At 39.6% G+C, this 26,782-nt stretch overlaps 1 protein-coding gene across 4 annotated transcripts in view; it reads left to right on the top strand.

Moving 5' to 3' along the window:
• LOC101142148 (amphiphysin) overlaps positions 1 to 26,782 on the top strand; it is a 247,005-nt gene that overhangs the window by 109,498 nt on the left and 110,725 nt on the right. For all 4 annotated transcript variants that reach the window (XM_055347647.2, XM_004045328.5, XM_063708477.1 and 1 more), the window contains exon 3: positions 18,431 to 18,485. In XM_055347647.2, coding sequence (XP_055203622.1) covers positions 18,431 to 18,485 — 55 coding nt within the window. The remainder of the gene's footprint in view (positions 1 to 18,430; positions 18,486 to 26,782) is intronic.

Genomic DNA, 26,782 nt, shown 5'->3' with positions numbered 1-26,782 from the left:
TTTCTCCACCTCATGCAGTGACCCCACAGATCCCAAGCAGCTCATTGTAACCAGTGTTACTCTACCTCATCAGGAGTTTCCTATGATAGCTGTAGTAATACATTTCACAGGGTGGTAGATTTGGCCTTAATTACCCCTGTTCCACTGAGGGAAATCTCAGTAGAATTTTCAATGTCTGGTGACATTTCAGCAAAGAGTGTACATGGGAAGCGCCTACTCAATGTCCTGGTCTCAGATACGTAGATACACAGCTAAATTACTATCATGTAAGAAAACTGGATAATAAATAATGTACTACTGAAGTATACAGAGGAAGAGAGACTCCTGACTGAGGGGATGGGAATCCCTCCAACAGAGAATGAAAAGTCTGTAGATCAAGAAAGCAACATAGGAATGGGGTGAGTGATAATATTTCCTTTCCTTTAATGAAGTATTAAAAAAAAAGAGATGATGCATGGAGGGGTATGTTCTACTCAATCTGCACTTTTCCAAAAATCTCTCTACCTTTTTTCACTTGTTAAAAAATGTATCTGGCTCCACATATACATTTTTTTTTTTTTGAGACAGAGTCTCGCTCTGTCACCCAGGCTGGAGTGAAATGGCGCTATCTCTGTTCACTGCAACCTCTGCCCGCCGGGTTCAAGCGATTCTCCTGCCTCAGCCTCCTGAGTAGGTGGGATTACAGGTGCCTGCCACCACGCCTGGCTAATTTTTGTGTTTTTGGTAGAGACAGGTTTTGCCATGTTGGCCAGGCTGGTCTCGAACTCCTGACCTTAACTGATTCGACCTGCCTTGGCCTCCCAAAGTGCTGGGATTACCGGTGTGAGCCACCACACCCGGCCCACACATACATTTTTACACAGAAAAATCTCTGACCTCTTGTCTGGGGTAGTTTCCTTAAGATACCCTCTTAAGAATATATATTTACATGACTTGGAGCAAATTCTACTTGTTTGGAATTTTTCTGTATTCAGTGCCCACTCTATAGAACACAAATTATTTGTACCTAGAGTTTGCTTTGGGCTTTCTCTCACATTCATAGTACTAAATCTTTCTTTGGCCATCCCTAAGGATTTGATCACACTTCCCCTTTTAGTTTTTGGCAGAGCTCAACTGCTTATCAGCCAAGTAAATGGCTTTTCTCTTTAGGGATCCCGTTAAGGAGGCTGATTTGAATTAAGATGCTCTGATGTAATTAAAGGCGGAAAGGAAGTTGGTGCAGTGAATAGTTGGTGGTCTATGTCTGACAGTATAATTTTGGGACTGAATTGCTGGCTTTCAAACTCTTTTCCACTTCCCTCACTGCAGCTACTTCCTTATGATTTGACTGCCCTTCCTTCCCGGATCTGCCATCTCCTTATGCTCAAGTCCCATCCTTCTTTAAGGTCAACTCACAAGGAATATTCTAGTGGTATTTTCCCCATCCCCTCAGTCAGGAGTCTCTTTTCCTCTGTTTACTTCAGTAGTACGTTATTTGTTATCTAGTTTTCTTACATGATAGTAATTTAGCTGTGTATCTATGTTTTCATTCAATTGTAAAATATTTAAAGGAAGACTCAACGTTTAGTCATTTTTACAAACCTTCAATGGCTTCTAGTACTTGCTAGGTGCCTAATAAGTACATCCCAGTTTTGACTTGCCTGCTTGTCACACTTATTCTCTGTATTTACCCTTTGCTTTGCATATTATGTGCCTCACTCGTTTAATATCAAAGCCCTCTTTTTAAAAACTCTATGTAAACTTTATTTATGACTATACATGCAAAACATTTATAAATGAAACTTTGAAGATTGAAGTCATCACTATATTAAGAGGATAATATACTATGACTAGGGAGAGTTTATTCCTGGAATGTAGATGGTTTGTTTTCCAAAAAAGTATTCTTTTTTGGATACTTTTTTTTGATAAGTTGATGTCTAATAGAATTTAGGCCATATAAATCATAATTCCAACAGAATGTTTTATAGATATAGTTAAACTGATTCTAAGATTATATACATATACATATATATACATACACACATACGGGGAGAGACAGAGAGAGAGAGAGAGAAAGGCAAAGGAGTTATAATAGCCAAGATGATTTTTTATTTTTTTGATTTTTATTTATTTATTTATTTTTCAACTTCTTAGATTCAGAGGGTTCATGGGCACAATTTTATTCCTTTTATGGCTGCATAGTATTCTGTGGTGTATATGTACCACATTTTATTTATTTAATCCACAACTGATAGGTACCTAGGTTAATTTCATAAATCTGCTGTTGTCAATAGTACTGCAATGAACATGTGAGTGCATTTGTCAACACCCCTCTTTTTATATTGTCATTTACTATACCTCTTTTATCCAGTGGAGAATGCCTGACATGGCCTGGGCTTGATCCTAACCTGGACTACAGAGACTAGAGCAAAGTTTTGGTCACTCCTGGCTCAAAAGCTGCCCTAGTTCCATGATGCCCATAGGTATCTGTGGACACAGTAGTTTCAGTCTTCTAAGAATTTTACATGCATTTACAAACAATAAAATAAATAATTTTAATTATGCCTAAGAATGTTTTTCTTGTCTTTAAGTCCAAGTTATGTTCTTCAATTTGTACAATTTTAAAATATTTTTAATATACTGGGTTTTGGAGTAAGACTGTTCTCTTATGGGATAACATTTTTACCAGAGAGCCTTAATATATTTAATTGATATCAACTAATTGGTATGAGAAACTTCTTTTGTAATTATGAGTCTTGTTGCCTGAATTCATACTGGATTTCCATTAATCTTTAAACTCAATAATTGCGCAGTATTCTATAAGTGAATTGGTGCATGTCTGCATCTCTGGAAATAAAGTTTACCTAGAGATGCTGTCTTAGTCTTTTTTTGCTGCTGTAGCAGAATACCACAGAATGGGTAATTTATAAAGAAAGGAAATTCATTTCTCACAGTTCTGGAGGCTGGGAAGTCCAAAGATGTGGTGCCAGCATTGGCTCTGCTATCTGATGAAGACCATCCCATGGCAGATGGGTGGAAAGTAGAAGCAAGTTAACGTGACACAGAGGAAATTGGGATGAACTTATCCTTTTTATCAGAAGCCCACTCCCATGATAACTAGCTCGCTGCCATGATAATGGCATTAATCCATTTATGAGCGTGAAACCCACATGACCTAATCATCTCTTAAAGATCCTGCCTCTCAACACTGTTGCAATGGTAATTAAATTTCAAGATGAGTTTTGGCAGGGATGTTCAAACCATAGAATTCCTTCCTGGTCCCTCAAAACTCATGTCCTTCTCACAATTCAAAATACATTTATTCCATCCCAACAGCCCCAGAAGTCTTAACTTATTCCAACGTCAATTCAAAAGTTCAAAGTCCAGAGTCCTGTATAAATCATATGTGGATGAGACTGAATGCATGATTCATCCTGAGGCTAATTCCTTTCAGCTGTGAGCCTGTGAAATTAAAACAAGTTATCTACTTACAAAATACAATGGTGGGACAGGCGTAGGACAGACATTCCCATTCTACAGGGGATAAATAGATAAGAAGAAAGAGATAACTGGTCCCAGGTAAGCCCCAAACCCAACAGAGAAAACATTAAACATTAAAGCTGGAGAATAATCACCCTTGACTCTATATCCCACTTACCAGATACACTGCGGCTGGGGTTGGGCCCCCATGGTCTCAGGAAGTCCTGCCCCCGTGACTTTGCTAGGCTCAGTTCACCCAGCTTTAATGGGTTGGAGTTCCATGCTGGTGGCCCTACAAGTTCTATGTTTTCACTGGCAGCCCTGACCCCAGGGCTCCACTATACTTTGCCCTAGTAGAGATTCTGTGACACCTCTGCTTTTGTGGCAAGTTTCTGCCTGAGTTCCAAGCTTTTTATGAAATCCTTTGAAATCTTATGGGAGGAAGAAGCTATTTCCTCAAAGTTCTTCCATTCTGTGCACCTGTAGAATTATCACCATGTGGACACTACTAAGGCTTACCATTTGTAACATGTGGAGCAGTGGGTTGAGCTGCTCTTGGGGCCACTTGAGCCACAGCTGGGCTGGGCAAAGAGTGCTGCACTGAGAAGTGGGGAGCAGAGTCCCTTGGTTGTCCTGGGCAGTGAGCCTGTGGAGGGTGGAGGGTGCCCCAGGCCCATCTCCCAAAACTGTTCAGCCCTTCTAGAGCGCTGAGACTGTGATGAGAGGGGCAGCCTAGAAAATTTTCAGAATGATTGTGGGGTCTTTCATTGTCTTGATGAATAGCACTTGGCTTCTTTTTGTTCATATTAATCTCTTTAACAAATGATCACTTGGCTATACCCTTAGCATTGTCTCTCTGACATGCTTTTTATTCTTTACATAGTCAGGCTGTGAATTTTCAAATCTTTTTGTTCTGCTTTCCTTTGAATTATAAATTGCATATGTAAGTAATTTCTTTTCTCTAGCATCCCACTATATGTAGTTGAAAGTAACCACACAGCAACCTGAATGCTTTGCTGCTTAGGTATTTCTTCCACCAGATATCCTAGTGCATCACTGTATTAGTCCACTCTCACACTGCTAGAAAGAACTACCTGAGACTGGGTAATCATAAAGAAATGAGGTTTAATTGGCTCATGGTTCCTCAGGCTGAACAGGAAGCATGGATAGGGGGGCACTCAGGAAACTTACAATTATGGCAGAAGGTGAAGAGGAAGGAGGTACATCTTACATGGCTGAAGCAGGAGGAAGAGAGTGAAGGGAGAAGTGCTTTATACTTTTAAACAGCCAGATCTCATGAGAACTCACTCACTATTATGAGAATGGCAAGAATGGCAAGGGGGAAGTCCACCCCCATGATCCAATCGCCTCCCACCAGGTTCTTCCTCCAACACTTGGGATTACAATTTGACATGAGATTTGAGCGGGGACACTAATCCAAACCATATCATTCCTTCTCTGGCCTCCCAAATCTCATGTCCTTCTCACATTTTAAAATACAATAATTTCTTCTGAACAGTCCCCCAAGTCTTAACTCATTTCAGCATTAACTCAAAAGTCCACAGTTCAAAGTCTTATCTGAGACAAAGCAAGACCCTTTCACCTATGAGCCTGTAAAAATAGAAAACAAGTTAATTACTTCCAAGATACAATAGAGATACAGGCATTGGGTAAATATATCCATTCCAAAAGTGATAAATTGATCAAAAAAAGGGGCTACGGGCCCCATGCAAGTCTGAAACCCAGCAAGGCGGTCATTAAATCTGAAAGGTCCAAAATAATCTCCCTTGACCCCATGTCTCATATTCAGGCGACACTGACACAAGGGGTGCGCTTCCAAGGCCTTGGGCAGCTCTGCCTCTGTGGCTCTGCAGGGCACAGTTCCTGAGACTGCTTTCATCGGCTGGTGTTGAGTGCCTGCAGCTTTTGCAGGTGCAGGGTACAAGCTGTCAGTGGATCTGCCATTGTGGGGTCTGGAGGACTGTGGCCCTCTTCTCACAGCTCCACTAGGCAGTGCCCCAGTGGGACATCTGTGTAAGGAGTCCAATCCCATATTTCTTCTTGGCACTGCCCTAGTAGAGGTTCTCCATGAGGGCTTTGCTCCTATAGCAAAATTCTGCCCGGACCAGGTGTTTCCATACATCCTCTGAAATCTAGGCAGAGGCTCCCATGCCTCAGCTCTTGCCCTCTGCATACCTACAGGCATAACATTGTATGGAAGTCATCAAGTCTTATAGCTTATATCCTCTGGAGCAGTGGTCTGAGACTTCTCTGGGGCCCTTTTAACCATGACTGGAGCTGGAGTGGCTGGGATGCATGGAGCAGTGTCCTGAGGCTGCTCAGGGCAGTAGGGCCCTGGGCCAGCCCACAAAACCATTCTTTCCTTCTAGGCCTCAGGGCCTGTGATGGAAGGTGCTGCCAAGAAGGTCTCTGAAAAAAAATGCCTTCAAGGCATTTTCCCCATTGTCTTGGCTCCTTTTTACCTATGCAAATTTCTGCAGCCAACTTGAATTCTTCTCCAGAAAATGGGTTTTTCTTTTCTACCACATGGCCAGGCTGCAAATTTTCCAAACTTTTACAGTCTACTTCCCTTTTAAACATAAGTTCTAGCTTCAGGTCATTTCTTTGCTCGTGAATATAAGCATAGGCTGCTAGAAGCAGCCAGGTGAAATCTTGAACATTTTGCTGCTTAGAAATTTCTTCCACCAGATACCTTAAATCATCTCTGTAGGGCAGGGGCACAATGCCTGCCATCTCTTTGCTAACAAATTACACAAATGACCTTTGCTCCAGTTCCTAATAAGTTCCTCATCTCCATCTGAGACCTCCTCAGCCTGGACTTCATTGACTATATCACTATCAGAATTTTGGTTACAACAATTTAATGAGTCTCTAGGAAGTTCCAAACTTTCCCTCATCTTTCTGTCTTCTTCTGAGCCCTCCACATTCTTCCAACCTCTACCCAATACCCAGTTCCAAAGTTACTTCCATATTTGCAGGTATCTTTATAGCAATGCCCCACTGCTTGGTGCCAATTATTCATATTATTTCATTCTCTCACTTCTATGAAGAACTACCTGAAACTGGGTAATTTATAAAGAAAAGAGGTTAAATTGGTTCACAGTTCCACAGTCTGTACAGGAAGCATGGATGGGGAGGCCTCCGGAAACTTACAATCATGGTGGAGGGTGAAAAGGAAGGAGGCATATCTTACTTGTCTGGAGCAGGAGGAAGAGAGTGAAGGAGGAAGTGCTACACACTTTTAAACAATCAGATCTCATGAGAAGTCACTATTATGAGAATAGCAAGGGGGAAGTCCACCCCCATGATCCAGTCATCTCCCAACAGGTCCCTCCTCCAACATTGGGGATTATTGTTCAACATGAGATTTGGGTGTGGACACAAATCCACACCATATCAATCACCCTCAATTTCTACATTCCATAAAGTCCACTGGGCATGGACACAATTCAGCTAAGGTCTTTGTTACTGTATAACAAGGATTCCCTTTTCTTCAGGTTCCAATGCCTTGTTCCTCTTTTTTGTCTGAGACATCACCAGAATGGCCTTTACTGTCCATATTTTTACTATGATTCTGGTCACAACCACCTAAGTAATCTCTAAGGAGATTTAGGTTTTTCCTATAGCTCTCCTCTTCTGAGCCCTCACGAAAATCACCCTTAATGCTCTGTTCACAGCCATAAATGCTCTTTTTAGCCTGCTCCAAACTCTTCCATCCTCTATCCATTACCCAATTCTAAAGCTTCTTCTGCATTTTCAGGTATTTGTTATAGCAACAGCCCCACTTTCTGGTATAAATTTTCCGTCTCAGTCTGCTGCTACAATGGAATACCACTGACCAGGTAATTTATAAAGAAAAATTTATTTCTCACAGTCTGGAGGCTATGAAGACCAAGGGCGTGGCATCAGCATCTGCTCAGACATTGGCAGAAGGACAGAAGGTGAAAGCAAGTGCACAAAATGGAGAAGAAGTCAGGCCAAACTCATCTTTAATACCAGGAGCCCACTCCCATGATAACTAGACCACTCACATGATAATGGCGTTAATCCATTCATGAAGGTGAAGCCATCATGGCCTAATCACCTCATAAAAATCCTACCTCTCAACACTGTTACAACGGCAATTAAATTTCAACATGAGTTTTGGCAGGGACATTGAAACCATAGCATATACTCTTAGTTGTAGCTGTAAATTTCTGCAGGAGTTCTTTAATGTTGAAAACCGTCTTATTGTGTAAATATTTTCCAAATTTTAAAGTGTTTCATCTTAGTATTAACTCTTAAGGAAGTTTTTAGGTTATTTGATAGATGATATCATGTGGAGGCCCATTTAAAACAATAGCAGGTAACTATTGAGGCATGCATTTGCTGTGGATTTACTGAGTGTGTTCTGCATGCCAGGAATTGATCTAGGTATTCCAGAAACTTCAGTGAACAAGACAGACAAAGGTCGTTGCCATTGTGGATCTTACATTCCAAAACAGGGAGGCAGACAATAAATAGAGCACAATTAGTAAGTAGATTATACTGTCTGCTAGAAAATGATGAGAGCTATAGAAAGAAAACCAAGTAAGGCAAGAATAAGCAGAGCAAAGGGAATGGTATTTAGAGGCCTGGAGGCAGCAATTTTCAAGTTTTGCCTTTTGAAGCAAAGGGGGGTCAAAGACCAAGACTATAGCTGGGAGAAGGAGTGAGGGTCAAAAGAACATTTTCTTAAGAAGGCAGAAATATGTGAGAGGGACTCATTTAGGCCAGAATGAAAATGTGGTGATTCATCAGACAAAGGGAAGAACAGCTGATCTGTTCCCTTGAGTAGGCAGGAGGAGATGGTATCTAATACACAACTGAGGAATTGACTTGAGCTGGGAGCAGGACACTTTATTTAAGGTAACAGAGAATAAATTCCCTATACACAAATCTTTATCAAAAGGATTCTTCATTGACTCAAGGCATTGTACAAGGCACTGAAAGAAATGAACAATTTAGAGAAAAATTTCTGTTTTGGTCAAGCTTGTGGTCTAGTGCACAAAAGTCTTCTTTCTTTTGAAGCAATTAAACTAGTAGGGAAAAGATACAGAATCTCTTGATGATGTCACTATACTTCCATAATTATGATATATTTTGATATCCTAGTTTCATCACTTGTCATTTGTGCATGAGTATTCTCTCAACCCAATTGGTATTCTTAGAAGAAATGATTTCTATACCTTTCCACAACCCCATTTTCAGCTAGATTTCCCAGGTTCAATGGGTGTCTCCTGTTCGTTTCTGCAAAAATCATCACCCTGTAAAGCTGCTCACATAGCTTGCTAAATAGTATGAAATTGTTATGTGATTGGCTATGAGATTCTTAGTTTAATTTAGATATAGTTGTATTCATTATATGGCAAAAAACAAGAGAATGTGGCCACTGAGCTCTTAGTTAAGACTGCCACTCTCCTTGGTAATATTATTCTTATGGGAAATATGTGTTAATATGTGTTTTGATTACACAATCTTGATTTAAAGTTTTTAAAATATAAGTATAAACGGCTATGATTGCCAATAAAATTGACTTCTGTGGAAGGGAGCAGATAGTGGAAACCTGTAGGTGTCAAAAGAATGTAACGGCCCTTGCTTTTCAAACTGTTCTGCATTTATCTATAGTCTTTCTATTTATTTCATTTCCAACACATCCAATAAATCTCCTCTTTCCTCACTGGCAGGTAAGTCTGCCTACTTCATGGGAATGCTAGGGTGTTGCTGTCCATGGTGCCAGACAGGAGGAAGAAAACAAAAACTTGTTACATTTGTTTAACTTGTTTATCTGTTAACCTCTTTATTCTTATTTATTTTATTTCATCAGTAAGAGCATCTCTTCAGTTCTGGCCTATCTAAATGAAAAGCCTTAATTTAAGTGGAACTAAAAATTGACCCAGTCAAATTGCAGATGTCACAGGCATTACTGTGCCATTTCCTATGAAGCCTGTCCCCAGTTTAAGAAATCACTCCTAGAGGAAGCTCTTCATGTTATTTCTCTGATGGTTTCCTTTTATCTGTCCTATTCTGTTACCTACTTTAATTGCATTTTACCCTACAATATTAATTAACCATGCCAACTAGGGAGGGTTTAGAGTCCCATTCCTCAGCATTTATTTAGAGACTAATTCCATATATTTTCCACTTCCCCTTGTGAATTAAACTCATTATTTAGTTTGGATGTATCTGTCTAAATGATTCCCAGGTTGACTGTACCATTCTGGTAATGGGATGCAGAGAATGAGGCATATCTCTCATCCAAGCCCAGGGAGACTATTGGAAATGGTTTTGAACAACTGCAGAAATGAGCTGCAGTTGGTTTTCAGATTTGCATGAGTTTTATTCATTCCCATTGATGGTGATTCTCTCTTATAAGTCACCTTGTAAGCCCCAACATGGATTTTGCCATTGGCATAGCAATCTAAAGGAAGGACATACACTAGAAGGAATGTCTTATGGTGACTGACTGAAACCTGGAACCAGACATATTTTTAAGTGTCTTTTTAGAAATCTCATACTAGAGCTACATACACACTTAAGTGTCCATTAAGTGACAGACACAGTGAAAAAAATTAAAGTTTCCCAATAACCATCACCTAGAGGCTTTTTAAAATACAGATTCTTGGGTCCTATTTCAGACTTATGAGTCAAGTCACACATTTGACTTGTGTCTCTAAAGAGTCGTTCTATGATGTTAACCACTTGGATATAAGCCTGAGATTGCACACATATAATAAAGATAATGGCTTCTTTGATTGCATATCTGCTGGGATATGTTCCCAAACCTGATTAGTTATAAGAATCTTCCAAGGGGCTTTAACAATTTCCAAATTTCCAAGCCTTATTTGACTGGCTTAGGCAAAAGCAGTGACAAAGTATTTTTATATTGAAGACTTTCTACAAAGGGCTTTGACATTTAGAAAGCGTTTTGTATATTATCTACTTGATTCTCATGGCAATCCATAATTACAATTCTGTTTTACGTGAGAAAACTGAGTATCTGTCATAAAAATTTTCATTTTGGAAATGAACTTATTCTTTTTTCCTTTAGTATTCATGCTTTCTTGTTTCCTCAGGCAGTAGTTTATCATATTCGGTTGATTTTTCTCATATCCATTGTTAGTTGGTTCTTTTACATCTGCATAAATTGTTCTTGTATACTCTGGGAGCCTCTATTACTGCAATATTCAAAGCTATAAAATAACTTTCTGAAAAATATAACTGTGTCTTTGATACTTAAAAGTACAAATGAAAAAACAAGGAAGCATTATAAATTCCCAAGTAGCTTGTTTTGGGAAGGTTTTTCATCATGCATCTTCCTCATGAAGATATTCATTTGCAGTATGACATGTAGCAGAACTTAGGTCAATCAAGCATTTATGAAACACCTACCCTTTGCATAATTTATCATTTACAAAGTGTTAGTTGAATGATAATAGTGTTATCCAGCATTTCCTGAGTGCATGATATGTGCCAGGCACTCAGCAGATACTTTATGTAACTTGTCTCCCTCAACCTTCATGATAGCTCTAGATGGTGGGTACTGTTATCATCCTCATTTAATAGATGAGGAATCGGAGGCCTAGAGAGATTAAGTAACTTACCCCAAGTTGCATGGTTAGAAGTGGCAGAGCTCAGATTTTAAGGCCAGGAAGTGTGATCTCAGAGCCCGTAGACTTAACCACTATGTGATATGAATCACATGGAATAAACTCCATGGAATTATGGGACTTTGAGAAAAACTAGTGAACAATTGATATCTTTATTCACAGATGAGGACTGTATCCTGAGAGCATGGAGAATGGTGCCTTTAGTTACATTATCCTCATTTATCAACAGTTGCTTCTTGTTGGGCAGCTTTATCCTTCATCATCCTTTACAGCCTGGGGCACAGAGGTGGGAGAGCAGGGGTCAAGCTGGTGGGCTCTTGAGGCGGATCATAGGGCTAAAATAACTCAGCCTACCTGGATTCCAATTCTGGCTTACCACCTATTAGATGTGTGACTTTGGGCAAGTTCTCAGCCTCTGTGCCTGTTTTCTCATAATAATGTGCCAACCATATGCAATTATTGTGAGGAGTATGAGCTAACAGAATTGTGAAACTTACAACCATGCCTGGATCAAAGTGGCCACTCAGTAGGTGTTAGACTTTGTGATTATTTTGCCAGATCTTAAACTTTCATTGTTACATCATGGACTGAATTGTGTTCTCCTCAGAGTCGTTAGCTGAATTCCTAATCCCCACTACCTCAGAATGTGACTATTTTGGGACATAGGGCCATTAAGGAGGTGATTAAGGTTGAGTGAGGTCATATATGTGAGCCTTAATCCAGCAGGACTGGTGTCCTCATAAGAAGAGGGAGAGGCAACAGGGACGCATGCACACAGACAAAAAGCCACACGAGGACACAGCAAGAAGGTGGTCATCTGCAAGCCAAGGAGAGAGGCCACGGGGGGGAACTGCACCTACCAACACCTTCATCTTGGACTTTCAGCCTCCAGAACTGTGAGAAAGCCACTTGGTCTGTGGTTTTGTGTTGTGGCAGCCCAAGCAAACTAATACAGACATCATAAATGGCAGTTTCAGAAACATTCTGGCTGTTGATTAGGCCTGGAGTAATGATAGCTAAGGCCCTTCCTTCTCTACCGTGAGTGCATCTCTGTGCCTTGACACAGCAGTTGTTTTTCTAGTCCTTGTACGTGCTGTCTGATTTGGTCACGATAGAATGTTATAGATAGAGCTAGCATCTATACCCACAGCAGGAGACACTGAACAGCAAGTCACAGGAGGAGTTGCTGCTGGAAGTGGGGCTCCTTTAAAGTCTCCCTTGATTTTTGGGTCAGCTCTCCGTGCTTCTCCCCTACCAGTATATTAAATACTGTGCTCTAGCTATTAAGGTGAAGGCTGAAAAGATTTTACATAATGCCCATGATGCACCTTATAATTCAAGTCTCCTCACACACACAGACAGAAAAACAACTGAGTGGTTTTTCAAGGGTCACAAATTCAAGGCAATAAAGCAGATATTCCAGCTGTATCCAGTCTGCATGCTGTGATGATTTGATGGCGGTTTAACACACTATGGGTTTGCTTTTCCAGAAGATCCGAATGGAGATCTGTATAAACTCAAAAAAGTTAGTTGGCTTAAGGGAAATAAATGGAGAGATTGTACATGTGATTATTAGCTAGATTTCTAACTTTGTTTTGTTGAAGCTAGAAAGTATGTGATCATCAGCCTTCAGGTCGTAGATATTCCTGGAATTGGTGACAGGGATAGTTGGAAATTGGGCCACGAATCTTGGATAAAATTGTGGAAACTGAGATGTTCTCTTTGACATTTCTCTTCCTTCCATGCACTCCCTGCCTCATCATCCCAGGAATATGACTGCAAATATCCAGTCTTATTTCATCTTTATCTTGTATCTTCTGCATTAATGTCTGTGAAAAAAAAGAAATAAAAGAAGAGAAATTGTTTTATGAAGTCAGTGCTGGGTTCTTAATGACAGACAGCTCCAATAGTGCAAAGAGCTCAAAGCAAGGAAACAGAAATGTAAATTTCAGAGACCCTGGTGCTTTTACTTATGAGAAACTCTCATCTTCCCATTTAACAGCACATGAACTTTTCATAGGGAGAGCTCTATTTCTTAACAAGCCAGGAGTGCCTATAGTGCTCAGTGGCCTAATGTCTTTGATCATAAGTGGATTCAAATATTATGTTATTAGTCATCTGTTAATCAAGGTGCTGATTATGGCCTCATTAAATCTCATCTCCTTGATAATCTAATTTTCTTCTAAGCTTCAAAAATGATCAGCAAGTTTATTATCATTGCTTTCAAGATTGAGTTAACCTGTCTGAACTCTGAGAAATTGAGCCAGTTTTAATTTTGATATGTTACTTCAGCCATTTTCAAGAGAAAAATGTCATCAAAGGCCAAAAATAATAATGTAACTCTGGGAATGTCTATAGGCTTATGATCACAGATGAGATGACAGGACTCACCTTTGTAAAATTGCAACTTTATGAAGTTATGTCTCCTAAGATCCACCTTTCATGCAGATGTTAGTACTGCTGGCTTTCCATCTGAGCCTTTTTCAAAATGTCAGCTCACAGTTTCTGAGTTGGAGAGGCAACTTAATGAAAAATTTTTCCATACCGTGTGTGATATTTTCTTCCTCTTGTCTTTCTTTTTCTTTTTATAACAAAAGTTACTTATAAAGATAAGTCAGTGCTACACTGACCATATATTAACAAGCCAATTCAACAGGCCATTGCCTATTTAACAGGTATTAAACTCCTATTGCTTTGAGATATTTTCCAGACCTGCTTAACCTTAATAATAAAATCCACAAGGTTTGTTTTTTCTTGTGCATTTGGGGCCATAGTGATGCACACCCCTGCCCCGGGGTGTCATGCACATGGTAGTAGGTAGTACATGGGAATGGTGCCCCTAAATTGTGCAGTGGTTGCTGCTGCTGTAAGTTTAGTTCCTTAGAAATCATTAATTCATTCTATGAATTTTGTCCACAACTAAATTAAATTAATGCCTCAACTATGGCTCCTTTCTTCTGGGCAGAAATAACTGAGTTAAAGGTAAACTAACAAAATTATACCATTTTAAAGACTCTTGAAGTCTTGGCATATGTATTTACTAATATTAATATATTGCAGCGCTTCAAAATTTAGTGTATCTAAACAAAAAACAGCTTGACTCAATAATTTCCCACACCCGTCGCACCTTCATGCAGTTGGATCTTCTCTAAAGAGGAGTATTACTAGGCAATTCAGACAACTTAATTATAATAGACTCCCCTGCCCTCCTGTTGCCATGATCCCTGTGACCAGGACATAGAACAATAATTTCCTGATGTCTTGTAGAAAATGATATAAAGAAACAAGAAGGGAAAGTACAGGCATATAATCTCAAGGGTGTAGAACTTTGTTTTCTGCACACACATGTGCAATACATAATTCACGGTTGAATTACTAAAATGATACTTTACAAAGGGATTTGGAATCAGCTTCAAATTCAGTGAAATCTGAGCAATGTTATAAGAATTTGTTTAATTTCAAACATCTGCTATTCCTGCAGAATAACGATCTTAAGGAAATTTTATTATGCAATAAGTTTTGTACAGGAGAAACTACTTTATGGCATATTGTAGGTGGAGGATTTTTCTCCAGAGCTTTTTACCTTTTTGATTAAGGTAGAATTTTAGACGAAATTCAGTGTGGCTATTACTGAGTGACTCATGAAACCCAAATACTCATGGGGAAAATTAAGAATTTTAATAATTGGAAAAGAAGAAAGTCATTTAAATCAGCCTTTAGTTTATCTGCTTAAATTGAATTCATTTATTAAGCAATTATTGTACAATTTTGAACTTTGTTCCACTCTTATATAAAAAATCTCTTCTAGATTTCTTATTTCATTTAAAAAAAGCTCTGCAGTGTTTCCCTTCGACAAGATGAATCCAGTATATGGATTGGAGCCTGAATTATTTCACTTTATTTCTACTGAAGGAAAAGGCAATTAGTTAATTGTGGGGTTAATTTCACATAACTTTGTTCCTGGAACATTTGAGAAAAGAATGCCCTTCCCTGCTACTTTTTTGCTATTTCTGGATATTCTGAGCAATCCTGGTGACTCATAACCATCCCTTTTCATGGCCGGCTCTGTATAACTGAGGGAACACATCCTTCTGGGTGAGAAGTGAGCCTTGCTTAACTCGGTGTCCCTCACACATTTCCATGGAAGGACCGTGACTGGTACAGCAGAATCCTAAAGCAGACAGCTGAAAGCAGCAGAAATCTGTGAAGTTCTGTGTTTCATCCCCATGCTATTTTTTTATCCGACTTCTTAGGAGGTGGCTTAGTGGTTGTAAAATAATGGTTTCTCTTCCATTTCTTTCCCTTCACCTCAATAAATTGATGTTCCAGAGAGATCTTTTAGCTTTGTTTTGTGGATGTATGTGCCCTAGACAAACCACTAAATGCCCCCAGATTCTACAATTATCTAGTTTGAGAAATGTGGCCTTAATGGATTCAAGCCCTCCTAATTGTACCTTTTAGGGCTTTTAGGCTTTAGATTGGTTTGGGTCTATATTTGTCCAGGTAAATTTCAGATATTATTCTCTCTTAAATTATCTGAAATCTGATGGGATAAATGATTCTGGAGCTTGCTTCTCTCTCAGTTCCATTCTATCTCTTTCCGTTGCTTGACCACCACTTGGGCTTCCATTTGTGAACCGTTCAGTTTGTCCTTAATCTTTCCAGTTTGATTTTTCTGAAATGTTTCTGTAAATGCTTTTATTTCTTTTCTGTTCACTAATTCTATTGGGCTTTTTATTGTTGTGGTTAGATTTCAGCCTCTCTCCACATTTTAGCATTTCCTCTGTTGATGGTGAATCATTTTATTGGGCAGTTTGGGCTAGGTTATGCCAAGGTAGCAATATCTCAGTGGCTTTCAACAACAGAGGTTAGTTTCTCACTCACAAAAATGCAGGTGGTGGCTGTGCTCTGTGGTCCCTTCACTCTGGGATCCAGATTGAAGAAACAAATTCTGTATGGGGAGAGGAAAGAAATGGCAGGAGCATGTGATGGCTTTTATAGCTTCAGCTTGAAAGTAGCACATGTTACTTCCACTTAAGTTTCATTGGCTACAGTCCTACAGCCAAGCCTGATGTCGCTGAGGGAGGAAGTATGATCTTTCTCCAATGACAGATCTGGTAGGGAGGTGCAGCATAGATTGACAATAAAATCTACCAAAGCCATATTTTTTCCACTTTTTATGTACTCAGAATGTGACACAATGCTCTCATATAATGGATATTTAGTAGGGGAAAGACCCACTTCTTTTGTTGCAATATGCTTTTCTTGGTGGTATTGAGAACTTCATCCTGACTTCTCTGGGTCCTCTTCATCGACTACTTTTACTCAAGTGTTTATCATCAGCATTTTCTCTTTATTCTCCTCTTCCTCTCTCTGGAAATAGTTTTCTACTACACTTTGCTGTTTGGAACCCCACCATGATTTGCTTTATTTTCTCTAGCTGATGGAAGTTTGCCATCACACAAACTTTCTGCATGTTTCAACAAGGGAATAGAAACCTTGAGTTTTGATTTAAAACCATGTTGAGACACTAGAAAGGGAGTCAATTGTTTAGCACTTTGATTTCTGCTTTGCCATTCTGAATAGAACCACTCTGTTTGAAGTTCATATGTGCCAGCAAATGGACTCATCCTAAGCTTTTGTCTGGTAGTAACTGGGTTTATAGAGCTGCAAAAATAACCTGAGCTTAACTCAAATGCAGAATACCTCACCTGAGTGTTACATAGATTTCAAAGAAATAATGCCACTCTACCTGCACAATGCAAGTGTTATATGGAAAATATCCTAATTCAGAATCCCTTTTGCCATCAAGCATAGTCTTAATTATTTCTTTTCAGTTTATTTGTATTAATCATTATCTTTAAATGTGATGGGCATTTTGTTTTTGTACTTCAACACTTTGAATGGCTGTTGCAATGCTAAATGTAATATGCCTTGCAGTGCAATTGTTTTTGCTTATATATTTTAACTCCCCCACTAGATTATAATGAGGAAAGAGGGTCCCCCCACCACCACTCTTTTGGGCAAATACTAACAATGTTTGTTAAATTGAACATGGCTATTGAAGTTGCTGTCCTATTATTGAGCTGAAGGTGGAGTCCTGTATGCTAGCTCTCTGCAATTTTGTTAAATGACTATGCAATTAAAATGCATGCATGTTTTAAATCGACTTTCAGTTGTAGAGTCATAGCAGCTACTGTTGGTGCTCAGACGTATGCCCCTAGTACCTTTTTCTGAGCCCACAAGACTGACGTGCCAGCATTGGCAACTCTTTGCCTGAGGGCTTCTCTGGTTTCTGGAGCCCTCTCTGCTTCTATATAGATATATTGGGGAATTAATGTCCCCTAGGAGCAGCTCTAGAAACATAGCTGACAGGAGATATTGGATAAATGCCTCAGCTTCCTTGCCTTTCAGTTAGGGTATCTATAGGGTGTTTCATTGACACTGTCTTCCAGAGTTCCCCAGTGGAACTGAGGTCCAGTTGCCCACAGTGGTAACTTGCTTGATAATGATGTCTGTATCAGCTATCTTCCCTTCTCTGCCTCACTTCTCTACTCTCCTATTGGCATTTCTTTGACTAACTCCAAATTAAACTATTTGCAGTCTCATCCTAGTTTCAGAGAGTCTCGGAGTTTCTAAAAAAGTATCCAAACCAAAACAGGCATTCATGTGTCAACATTTACAATTTAACAGTTTCTCTATTTCAATGCAGTCCAATAAAAATATAATGCAAACTACATAGTTTAGAATTTTCTAGTGGCTACATCCTTAAAGTGAAAAGAAAGAGATGAAATTTTAATAATGTAGTTTAACTCAATATACCTAAAATATTATTGTTTTAACATGTAATCTATATAAAATTAATGAGGTTTTTCTGGTACTCAGTCTCTAAAATATGTTGTATAAAATACAGTTACACTGTAAATGGAAAATACCCTTACAGTACATCTCAATTGCAAGTACTCAACAGCCATATGTGGCTTGTGGCTACCATGTTAGATAATGGTGATCACTTCCCTGCTATTATAACCCATGTGTCAAAATCTAGAAATTTGATAGCTCTTGAATTAGAAGATGTGTAATGAATTGTATTATCTGTTAGCAAAATCTTGCCTTCTCCTTTTGCTCTTTGAAGTGGAACAAAATTTCTATAAATATCTAGACTGATGGACATTATTGCCTTGTTTAGTCTGTGTCCACATATTTATGTTTTTTTCCAAGAATGAGCTTCTGGCAATAGTAACTTTGAGACTTAACACTTCTTACATGTTTTCATGCAGAATATAGACTAGATATTTAGCATCTGTGCTTGTGTTTTTTAGGCAGAGGGTACCAGACTTCAGCGAGAACTCCGAGGATATTTAGCAGCAATCAAAGGTAATGTGTATGAGTTGTTTACTGCATGTTACTAAGCACAGGTTGTTCTTGGAATTCATGAGTGACAGGATTGAGTGTCAATTACAAAGCCATTTGGCTTCCTGGCAAGATGGATGCTTGAACACAGGTGTTCCATTCTACTCACCCCCAAATTCCCATTGAAATGATAATCAGAATATATAAGGAAAAAATATGTGTGCCCTTATGCTGGAAACTAGAAATAAGTGCCACCCACATGCCAGAGATTTCCAGGAAAATTTCTTAGAGTGAGCTTGAGACCTTGTTTAAGAAAAGCTGCAGCCGGCTTACCTCCTGAGGGAGACCACATCCCAAGAGTGGAGCACTCACAGACACGCACCTAAGCCCTCTCACTGGAAGGGGCAAGACATGGTGGCAGAGGCAGGTGGAAGATGATCAGCAAACATGGCCCTGGACTGGCTTTGACTTGTGTGGATTAGCAGCGCTTGCATCCCTACCGACGTGCAATGCACAGGCATGGAGAGGCCCTAGCATGAGTTTCTGGACTCAGCCATGTAAGGCAAGGAAATGAGGCCACTGGAGGAGGGAGAAGAGAGCAATAGGGAGGTGGGCTCAGCCTGTGCCTGCTATCCATCATCACGCTGCCTGCCCTGAGTCACAGCCAAGTGTGCCCACGGATATGATGTATCATAAGGCAGATTTTGTGGGGAAAGAATGGATCATCTGACAAGGGGTATTGGGAAAACTGGCCAAATACTTAGAGTGAAATTCTCAACCTCACGCTTTACTCCCTCCTTCCTAATTCCAGATATTGTAAAGATGTAAATATGTTGTTGTACTGGACTCTATTAACTTCAGTAGGGATGGCACCAGGTTCAAGAGGCCGAAGAAGGGACCCAGAGTCAGCAAACAAGACACAGGGTTTTATTAGTGGGAAACTTACATAGAGAGTGGGCCTAGTCATGGCAGGGCTGGGCAGGAGTATTGCACAGCCAAGTGGTGGCAGGCTGGGCAGGAGAACTACATCCGTTTGCAAAAAGCAATGCAGTTTCTGTAACATTTTTGCTTAGCATCCTCTACCTAACAACCTCCACCTGGCAACCTTCGTTTAACCCAAAACACATGGCCTCAATCCCCTGTATGACTCACCTTCAATGGGACAGGCTCAGGGCTCAGGTGTTCCTTGTAGACAAGGAATTAATCTCTCGGTTGGCCACTCCCAGATTCCTTAGCTCAGAACTCTGAGCACATATTCAGGTGCATCTACCATACAGGGTGATTCTCAGGGGATGCCTAAGTTATCACTGTCAGGTGTGTCTGCTATGCATCGCTGTGCAAAGAAATGTGCTAAAGTACTAGAATAAAATACAGTAAATTTAGTCTCTAGGCTGTAGAGAAGGTCTTTATAAGGGTTACTTGCAAGGCAGAAACCCTAAATCTCTCCATAAAGATGAAGAGATTTGATGTCGTAAGTATGTAAAACTTAATATGTTTTTTAAAAACACCATTTTGACAACATAGTGAAAGTAAATGAAGATATAAAGAGCTCAGTGAGTAAACTAAATGAAGGTCAGTTGGTTAAATTAAAAATGGGCAGAAAACTCTAAGGGAAAATTAGCCAAAGTAGAACTATAGATGGATGATAAACGCGAAAAAGCCTTATCCTCATGAATAATCAAATAATATTAAGTAGCATCGAAAAGAAGATTTTATCACTTTTCCTCCAAATGTTCAAACACATTACAAATAAAATACTGTCATATTTAGAATTGGTAAAGCTCTGGGAAGTGGACTCCATTCATGTATTGCTGGGAGGATAGCTTTTCTGGAGAGCATTTGGTAAAATCTTTTATTTATTTATTTATTTATTTATTTGGTATGCTTTTTAACATACTAGTTTCATTCTAAGAATTTATTCTCACAGTTTTAATGTGGATATATAAAACTGAATATAAACATGTTATTAAATAATGAAATAATAAAAATATCAATAATTTAAAAATGGCCAAAATAATAAAAATTAGCAAAATTGATTTTTAAACTAAAAGATATTTATGAATTTTATAGTCCAGGCATATCATTTTAATTCTCATGACAGCTCTATAAGGCAGGTAGTTTTATTATCTTCATTTTATAGATAAGAAAGTGAGTTATAGCCAGGCACAGTGGCTCACACCACCTTTAATCCGAGCACTTTGGGAGGCTGAGGTGAGTGGATCACTTTAGGCCAGGAGTTCAAGACCAGCCTGGGCAACATGGCAAAACCCTACTGAAAATACAAAAATTAGGCGTGGTGGCGCATGCCTGTAGTCCCAGCTACTCAGGAGGCTTAGGCAGGAGAATTGCTTGAACCCGGGAGGTGAAGGTTGCAGTGAGTGGAGATCATGCCACTGCACTCCAGCCTGGGTGAAAGAGTGAGACCCTGTTCAAAAAAAAAAAAAGAAAAGAAAAAGTGATTTTTTAAAATAGAATTTAAATAGCTCATCCAAGGTTGCATGCCAAGGAAACAACAGGGCCAGATTGCATATTTCGTTCTGTGTTTCTCCAGAGCCCTGGTTTTATCTACTGTCTTTTACTGCCTTTGAACTACATGACCAATGGTAAGGCATTGGTTTCACAAGTCAGAGTTCATCTATACAATGGAATAATGGCAACCTACTACTATTACTTTTTCATGAGCACTTACTATGTGTTAGAGTCTGTGCTAAGCATTTTAGGCATATTACCTGTTTCTAACTTCCCAACATAGCCATATTATCAATGTCATTAACTTGATTTTACATTTGCAAAGAAGTAAGTCTCAGAGAATTTAACTTCCACAGTTTGATGGAGCTCATCATTAATTACTCCCAAATCAACCTTAAGTATTTGTAACAGTTCAGTCAGAAAATAGAAGCCACTCTAAGTATTTCTTTTATTATTGATTTAGGATTTGAACACGGAAGTCATATTATTTCAAGCACAGGACTTTTTCTGGGTTAGTTGATTTTTTTGAAAATGTGGATAAGTTTGTTGAATGAAAGAGTGAGTTCTCTTTCCCAAGTCTATTCGATTTGGTCTGTGCTGCCTCTTTGGTGTGGAGCGTGCTGCTTATAAAGACTGGCATAATTCTTTTCCTTAATGTGATCTAGAAGAATTCCCTGAGGATGAGGCTTGATCTCCAGAGAAAAGCTGGGTGAAGCATCAAATAAGCCTTTCTGGCAGATGGCACCTGCACTCCAGGGCTAGTGGCCACAGCTCCGTATGACGGAGAAAGGAATTCTATCAGCTTTTCCCCATCTTGGGTTTGCTGATTGACTATGTTAACAAGCGATGCTCCAAAAAAGAGATCTCTGCTTAAATTACTTTGTCCACAGCTGATTGGAATGAATTTTTAAACAGGCTACTACTGAGTTTCTCAGAGCCCTTAATATGCTAAAGTCAACTCAGAAGTCCTGTGGGACAGGCAGGAATTCCAAGTTATTTGACTGCAGGACCCTTCTCTCTTCTCAAAGCCTCGTGAAGAATGAATAGTGTTCCTGGGAACACATTTTGGGTTTTGGGACCAAACTTGAAAACAAGGTATATGCCTGTGTTAGTCTGTTCTCACACTGCTAATAAAGTCATGCCCCCAGACTCGGTAATTTATAAAGAAAAAGAGGTTTAATGGACTCACAGTTCCACATGGCTGCAGAGGCCTCACAATCATGGCAAAGGCAAAGGAGGAGCAAAGGCATGTCTTGCGTGGCAGCAGGCAAGGGAGAGTATGTACAGGGGAGCTCCCCTTTATCAAACCATCAGATCTCATGAGACTTATTCACTATCATGAGAACAGCACGGGAGAAACCCGCCCGCATGATCAGTTACTTCCCACCAGGTCCCTCCCACAACACATGGAGATTATTACAGTTCAAGATGGGATTTGGGTAAGGAAACAGAGCCAAACCATATCAATGCCGTAAGTAGATCATAATTTACATTTTCAAAGGCTTTCATGGGCAATTTTTCTTGTTTTCCCAAGGACAACTCTGGCTCACTAATCCTGCTATAACACAGGTAGCATCAGGGCAGCATAGGAGAAAGTGATATTTGGCCCTGGAGGGTCATGGGTCCTGGGGCAATTGTGGGAAAATCATTGAGCCTCTTAGTTGCTTTGGGTTCCTCATCTATTAAATGTTTCAGTTCTCTCAGAAGCCCCTAAAGGCCCCAAAACTGGGATTCTGTGAAGTTGGGTTAAATGAATTCTAATCATTTTATTGTGACTGATCTCTGGGTGGCTTCTCCTCTATGGGTCTTTATGATTTCTGCTGATGCTTAGGCTTCGTGAGGCAGATCTTATGCTTGCATTCATTTTAGCAGCAAACATCTCTGGAGCTCCATTTGTGCACCTGACACTGTTCTAGGAGAGGGAGATGCAGAGATGAACAAGACATAGTGCCTGCTTGCAAAGAGCTCACAGCAGAGTGAGAAGACAGTTAAATAAAAAGGCCAGATAGGCATAGTAATATGTATTTTAATAGATATGTGCATTGAGTGCCATCATAACAGAGGACAGATTCACACCTTAGGAGAGGCAAGAGACTGGGGCAGGAATGGTTGTTCCAAGGAACTTACACTTGAATGAACCCAAGAAGTGGGGTCATAGGTGGCCATCAAGTCATTAGGTTTTCTAGAGAAAGATAGATTTCAGAGGGACATTGCAGGTGGAAGAAACAACTGGGCCAGGAATCAGAAGGAAGCATGGGTTCTTGAGGGAACAAACAGAGCAGTGAGATGCAAGCAGAAAACTGAGCTGGATGAAACATGGAAAGGCAGCAGCATTTATATAAAGAAGTGCTTCATGTATCATATCATATGGGGATTTTATTCTATCAATAGACAGGAGAGTCATTGTTAGAGTTATTGTAGACAAGGGAAAACGTCCCATGATCAGATTAGCATTTTAGAAAAATAGTTATTGTGATTGTGTGGAATTCAGGCTGGAAGAAGTGAAATTGCATGGAGATTTAGTAGAAGTCTAGTCCAATAGTTCAATAATACTATTAGCTAACATTTATTGAGCACTTATATGCTAGGTACTGAGATAAGCATTGACATGTCTCAGTTTATGTAATTTTCCCTACAACCTTGTGGCAGGTTTATTTATTGGTATTTTACATCTTGGAAAACTGAGGTTATAGATGATTAATAATTTGCCTAAAATCACATGAATCACATGTAATGGAACCAAGCTTTTAACAAAGGCTGATTAATTGCAAATAATAGTCTTAATTATTTTGTTATGTTGCCTCCAAAAATATTTTGTATTGTGATGGCTGACAGTTGGACATTTGCTTGTGCCAACTACTTTGCTAAATCGTGTTATGTGGATTATGTTATCTAATCTAAATCATAGGTGATGAGTATCTAATCCAGGGAAGGGCAGTGGGCAGGGAAGGAAGGGGCTAGATTTAAGAATCAGGCGGAATTGGTGACTCAGCTTTGGGAGGATGAATCTGGGATGACTTCTAGTTTTCGAACTGGGGCAACTGGATGGCATTCATGAGAACTGAGAAAAGGAGTTGAAGCAGGTTTGGACAAGAAAATTAAGAGTTTGTTTTTGACATGTGAAGTTTGAGGTATTAGTAAGACATCCAAGTGGAGATGTCCAGTAGGAATTTAGAATTGGGAGTCACTGGCATGCAGGTGCAGCGGAGGCCAGACACAGGGATGATGAACATGCCAGATTTTTCTCTAAATGGAGCACGGTGCATGTGGTGTCATTAATAGTTCTTCATTTATGTGTCTTATGTGTAGGCATGACTAAGGGGTAGGGTTGACTATTCTTGAGCTACCTCACCAACTGCCTATTTTATTCCAACTCTTGTTCCCATCCTTGCTCTCCTTAAGAATCTAGGAAAAAGATGCCCACTCTTGCTTTGCTTTGAGGCAGCTGCTGTCTTTTTACACAGCTCTCGTCTAAGCAATGGGACAAAGCTGCTAGATACTTGCAGTATTTTAGACGTTCTTTTAATGGTTTATCGCTGCTGCTTGTTATTGTCGTAATTTATTTTAACTGATGTTATTTTTAACTAAAACACATACTCTCAGGCTATTTAAGCAAGGAGTAGACTTATAAAGTAGTGCAATCTATGCAACAAGTCTTAAAGGATGAAAATAGAAGCTCACAAATTTGGCTGCAAATGGGAATAGACAATGTTATATGAAATGTCTTGGAGAAGGTCCAAAATTTTGAAGAGAGTGAAGTGGTTCCCATCCAGTAGTAAAATAATAATAATTCTTCTGTATATGATGCTGGGCATTTGTCTTACAGTTTTAGAAATCACTAATCTTTTAAGAAAATTTTGGATATTGTATATTATTCAATCTCGGAAGTAGCATTTAGCACCTTTTCTGCTTTGATGTTGCCAAATTACTCTGAAAGGAACTTGTATTTTAGCTTTTTTCCCCCATCACACTCTGTCAGAAGAGTAATCCCTAAATCCCTAAAAGCTCTGCCAGTCTGGAGCTAGGCTTGAAGCCTTTCACCTGTGTATCCGTCAAAGTGCATCCTATGGAGTAGATGTTCTCAAAACAATTTCCATGTCAAAATGGCTTCTGTCCAAATGATCCATCACCACTTATCCACCCTGTAATTAGTAGTTCTTTTAGCTGCTAATAGACATATTTCCTGCAACATCATGCTTTTAGTCTTGATGATTAAAATCTTATATAATTTTATTTTAAGGTTATATTCATGATTTTATGTTTCATCACAAAGATTATTTGGTCTACAGTGCCAAATTTCTTTTTCTTCTCTTAAGACATTGTTAAAAACCTATCTACACAGCTGTGTATAGTTTCCATCAGACTTAAGACAAAGATTTAAAGAAAATGCCAGAAGTTTTTTGGCATCTGGATTATAGAAGGGGGTCCACTAGTGACTAATGTTTGTTATGAATTTGAGGGGTATATTTCTTGATAGAGATTTGCTTGTACTTGGGTGAGGGTGAATTTGGACACTTGGCATAATGTAGCTTCCACCTCAGTGTTGACCATATCATGAGAGAACGCATCCCCCCTTGCTTGGATTCAGAGTGCGATGGGTTGGATTCAGGTTTTGTCTCCTATTTGCTGTCCCTTCACCTGCACGACTCTGTTTCATCAGAGTCCCCAGAGTCTTGAGTCATACTGTTTTCTTCCTACCCCAGACTCTGCAAGGGCTTCGTCTGATGGTGGTCAAGTCTCTTCAGCTCATGTAGGCAGGACACCTCATTGTCAAGGGCTTCGTGGAATGTGCCCAGCGATGCTCTGAGGGAAGGGAGATGTTGGCTGTGTCTCAAGAGAGCACAAGTGCTATGAAACACCAAGTTACATGTGGACTTTTATACATACTCCTCAAGGATGTACTTCTGTCATTTCAGACATCTTTTAGTTTGTCCTTTTCTCTCACAGTTGAACCCAGAATTAGCTACCTCCAATCCAGCAAGAATGTTGAGTTTTCAGTTTAACAAATGATTTTTATCTTAGGATTCACTGACCTTAAGTTTACAGGATGTGTTTTTTATTTCTCATGACAGTGCTCTGATTTTCCTCTCCTCTCCCTGTTTCCAGCCCCCTTTTATCCCCCGTAGTGACAAAGGCCAAGACATCAATGTGGCCAGGTCCCACCTTCCGGCTGTCAGGGAGAGTCTTCTGCCGGAGGCGCATCTCCAAGTCCCCAGCTCTTCCTGGCCCCTTGTTTTGCTCTCAGCCATGAGCTGTCTTCGTGGCTTTTCAGTACATACATTAACCTTTGTGCAGGGGGTCCTTGGGAGAGACTAAAAGGACTGGGTGATACTTTATGTCACCATGTTGTGCTCAGAAGCATATATCTTTAATGCTATTCTTTGATGTTGCAAACCATAGTTTTGCAACATATCAAATGTATCCCTAATGAAAATTCAGACCCAAAGGCTTAGGAACCCTAAAACTTCTAAGAGTTTTGATTTAAAACTTCATTCATAGTTTTAAATAATACAGCAGATCTTCAAATAGCATTGTTTCATTCAACATCATCTGTTACAATAATGATGAGAAAAAAAAAAATCTCAGCCAGGGCCACTGTCCGTATGGAATTTGTACACTGGGTTTTCTCTTGGTACTTTGACTTCCTCCCACGTCCCAAAGATATACAGGTGAAGTTTACTGGCATGTCAGTGAGTGTGGGTTTGTAAGTGCACCCTGCAATGATATGCATCTTGTCCAGGGCTGGTTCCCATCTTGTGCTCTGAGCCTCTAGGAGAGGATCTGGTCACCCATGACCCTAAACTGGAGTAAGTAAGTAAATAATTATCTTACTTGTTTTTATTAATCTTCCT

The sequence above is a fragment of the Gorilla gorilla genome, chromosome 6, assembly GCF_029281585.2.
Source record: "Gorilla gorilla gorilla isolate KB3781 chromosome 6, NHGRI_mGorGor1-v2.1_pri, whole genome shotgun sequence".
Classification (NCBI taxonomy): domain Eukaryota; kingdom Metazoa; phylum Chordata; class Mammalia; order Primates; family Hominidae; genus Gorilla; species Gorilla gorilla.
The sequence above is the reverse complement of the archived record's forward strand: the minus strand, read 5'-3'. Positions and strand labels throughout refer to the sequence as shown.